Source organism: Rhincodon typus, unplaced genomic scaffold, assembly GCF_021869965.1.
Source record: "Rhincodon typus isolate 14 unplaced genomic scaffold, sRhiTyp1.1 hic_rhity00004181, whole genome shotgun sequence".
Lineage (NCBI taxonomy): Eukaryota > Metazoa > Chordata > Chondrichthyes > Orectolobiformes > Rhincodontidae > Rhincodon > Rhincodon typus.
The window spans coordinates 8,558-12,695 of NW_025969819.1; the positions used below are offsets into that span (position 1 = coordinate 8,558).

General features: G+C 39.8%; 1 protein-coding gene across 1 annotated transcript in view; it reads left to right on the forward strand.

Annotated features, from left to right (window-relative positions):
• Positions 1-4,130, forward strand: part of LOC109931761 (2'-5'-oligoadenylate synthase 1A-like) — a gene marked incomplete at its 3' end in the record, with an annotated part of 11,253 nt that extends 7,123 nt beyond the window's left edge. The window contains exons 5-7 of the mRNA XM_048593839.1: positions 6-203; positions 1,563-1,695; positions 3,927-4,130. Of these exons, the coding sequence (XP_048449796.1) occupies positions 6-203; positions 1,563-1,695; positions 3,927-4,130 (535 nt within the window). The remainder of the gene's footprint in view (positions 1-5; positions 204-1,562; positions 1,696-3,926) is intronic.
• Between the last annotated feature and the right edge of the window lie 8 nt (positions 4,131-4,138).

Consider the following 4,138-nt stretch of genomic DNA (forward strand, 5'->3'; position numbering starts at 1 on the left):
GCTAAGTATGCAGTGGAGCTGCTGACTATCTACGCCTGGGAGCAAGGTGGCGGGAGTGAAAGATTTGTCACTGCTGAACGTTTCCGCACAGTCCTTGAACTGATCTGCAGCTATCGAAATCTGCATATTTACTGGACTGACAACTACAATGTCAACAATCAAGTCATTGCAAACTTTCTAGTTAAGAAACTTCGTGGGAGCAGGTAAAAGCTTTCAAATATCCTTCAACCTAAACCAATTAGAACTGTTCCACTTCTTTAAGGAGCTCCCAAGTAAGGAAGCTGATTTCAGGGCATTTTGGCGATCTAATTCGCTTTGCCTTTAATATCAGTACTTTGGCATCTTGAAGTGTCAAATAAGTGATATAACATGTTACTTTAATGTGATGAATATACAGCTCATTGTTATGAGTCAGCAATAACACCGATTCTGTTGTGAAAAAGTGCCCATGATCCCTCACTAAGGACTACATTCCTAAATGCACATTATCATTCTCATTCCATTAATACCCAATCAAAACTCTGCTCTAGCTCCTTCTCTAACTGATCTTTTCTAGTCTTAAAATCTTTATTTTTGTTATCAAACCTCCAAATCACCTCATTTGTTTGCTGTACTTTGTGCCTGTAACACCATCTAGCTATTGTTCCAGCTCATGGCTTTGACTTCCTGTGTACTATTCTTTCTCTTATTTTCCATCAGCAGCAAAGCTTTAAGTCACTAAAATAAAACAAAACACTGCTGCTAATGGAGCTCTGAAATAAAATGAAGCAGAAATTGCTGGAGATTCAAAGCAGGTCTGGCAGCATCTGTGGATAGAAAACAGAGTTAACATTTCATGACTCTTCTTCAGAATTTTACACCACATTGGTGCCGCATTATAGAATTCTCCAAAAACGTCGTCAGTCCTTTTAATCCAATTTTTAATAATCTCCTAGAAACCATTGTTCAAACCCTCACATTATATTTCTGGTCAGTATCTACTCCCCATGAGCATCGGGGGATACCCTAAAACATTCGGGGATTGAAACCACATCACGGCATAAATAAAGTCACTGATAAAGATGAGGTTAAGGGTCTTGATTCCGAATACTTTGAATTCATCAATGATTTGATTCAAAGCAACCTGGCATCAGGTTTCCGATCAATATACTGAGTAAGAAGAAGTATGCTAGTTTCCTCATGAGTGAAGGAGGCCAGAAGGAAGATAATTTTCTTTTGAGTGAACTGTTTGATGATTTTCTGGATCACAGTGCCCTGCTCTGTCCATGAGGTGAAACTTGTTTTGAGACAAGCAAGTGGCTGAGTTACAACACTCATTTCCTGCTGTGAGTTTAATTCCTCAATATTACGCAAAGAGAGAAAGTCCTTGAAAGATCTGGGGAGGTTAACAGCTATTGGCAGAGGAACGCAAATCATCCAGCAAGTTATGGTGATTCATAACTCATGGGCATCACTTCTTCATCACAAATTGCTGGATTCTTTCCACACTAATAACAATAATCATCATTAAACTCAGCCTTACTTTGCTAAGAAACTCAGGCCTGTGGTTCATTATTTTGCAGACCAATAATTCTTGACCCAGCCGATCCAGCTAATAATGTGGCTTCATCTGCTGGATGGCATGTGATGGTCAACGAGGCCAGGAAATGGCTTCATTCTCTGTGTGTCTCTGGAGTCCAACTGTGGAAGGTCCAGGTAAATAGTTTTAGAAAATGATTGATACGGGGCACTGTTTGGTGTAGAAATTCTGTAAGTTGGGTTGTAAACTCAGAGTTCCTGCTCTCTTGACTTCATTCAAGGAACATGAAATAAGTAGTAAAATCTTTTACATGCATAAAAATAATGCAATAATGGAAATAAGGCCAATTAGGATTCAACAGGATAATTTACAAGGTAACAATATAAAGATGCCAGAAACATTAAATTATTAGTTTGTTTTGCTATGAACCAAAGACACACCTTGTAGATATGACATTGCCTATCTCATCATTCACTCAGGACTCTGTTCAGTCTGCAGGTTCAGGTGGTTTGCATCCACAGAGATAAAACAATCTAGGAACGAGATAGCAATACACCTCTAGACATTTAATAATTTGTTAGAAAAAGGTGTAACATGAGAGGACTGGCAGAAAGGTAATGAAATTATTGTCTTTAGAATAGGGATAGAATATGTCCGTGGAATTACAGACCAGTGAGATTAACATCAGTGACAGGAGAAAGAATGGAATTCAGATGTGAAAAATATAACAATGAATAGTCAAAGTGTACTTCAAAAAGGGAAGCCGTGCTTGACCAAATGGATTACATTTTTGGAGCAGTGGTAGAGAGAAAAGATAGTGATAATGCAGTAAGCTTACCAGATTTTTAAAAGGCATTTGGTAAGGTGCTCATGATTGACAACGATTTAATGTCAACAACTATGGAGTCGAGGTAATTTGGTGAACGGATTGTGAGCTGGCCACAAACCAGAAGCATACCCTGGGTGTTTTACAGAGTTGGCGAATGTGGGGAGTAGTGCTTCATAAGAATCAGTGAATGACGTTTTGCTGTTCATAATTTACATGAACAATCTGTGGTGACACCAAATTGGGGAGTATAGTCAATACTGAGGGACACTGCAGTAAATTATAGGAGGACATTAATAAACTTGGCAAAGAAACAAATAATTGACAAACAGAAATGAACACTGATAAACACACAGCTGTACATTTTGGTAGGGATAATGGTGATATCACTTTATTTTAAAAGTGAATGTTAGGGCAGGATAGTGGAATAGAGATAGCTTGGATTGTAATTACATCACTCACCAGAGATAGCTCAACACATAAGCAAAAAAGCAAACGAAGTGCAAGGATTTATTGCTGGAGCCATGGAGTCAAAAGGTGGGCAAATTGTGCTGAACTTGAATTGAACTTTGGTAGATCTGCATGCATCCTGGTCACAATAATCCTGGGCGGCATGGTGGCACAGTGGTCAGCACTGCTACCTCACAGTGCCAGGGACCCGGGTTCGATTCCAGCCTCGGGCGATAGTCTGTGTGGAGTTTGCACATTCTCCCTGTGTCTGTGTGGGTTTCCTCCGGGTGCTCCAGTTTCCTCCCACAGTCCAAAGATGTGCAGGTTGGGTGGATTGGCCGTGCTAAATTGCCCGTAGTGTTCAGGGAGGTGTAGATTAGGTGGGTTATAGGGGGATGAGTCTGGGTGGGATGCTCTGAGTTTCGGTGTGGACTTGTTGGGCCGAAGGGCCTGTTTCCACACTGTACGCAGTCTATGATTCTTGAATAATATGAAAAAGAGGTAGAGGGCACTGGAGCAGGTTCAGAAAATATTGACAAGGATGATGCCAATAATATGTTTGTATACATTTCAGGAAAGGACTGCTAAGAAAAAAAGGCGTTGAGGGGATGATGCAATAGTGAGCGTTAAAATAATGACAGGTTTTAAATGAGTGGATTCAAAGACAATGTTACTCTTGTGGGGAAGAACATAACTACATGATAATGTGGAACTCCCCACTACAGGGGGTGATTTAATTGAATTTGAAAGGAAGCTGGGGAGGGCATTGAAGGGAGGAGGAAATAAATGGTTACCATGATAGATTCAGACTTGGTAAAATAGGGCAGACCTCGGTGTAAGTGCAAAGAATCAGCTGGGATTCCCACCAACCATAAATTTTGAGTGTGGATATCAGATAAGTACAAGATCTGACTTAGTGAAATGTTGAACAAGTGTTATGTCTTTGCTGAGAATAAAATGTTGAACATGAATGTTAGGATCTGGTTCTAGTTATCACCACAACAAGAATCAGGAGAGGTGGGGAATAAACTTGAACAATATAATTATTGGGCTATCTGTTTTTAGAAGAAGCACAACCAACTATCTTTCCAGCACCAAAACAAAATAAATTTCTTTATCAATCTGTTTTAGCCAATGCCACAGTTTAAAATTGCTGTATTTATCCTGGATGGTCCCTCATTAGACCTGATGGCCAATATCGACACCAACATCTCAATGATCAAGAATCAAATCCAGCGAAACTGGAACATTCCAATTCACCATCAACGCCTGATGTTCAATGAAACCATTCTGAACGATGGCAAAACCTTATTGGATTCTGGAATATTCTTTCAAGCAAAGCT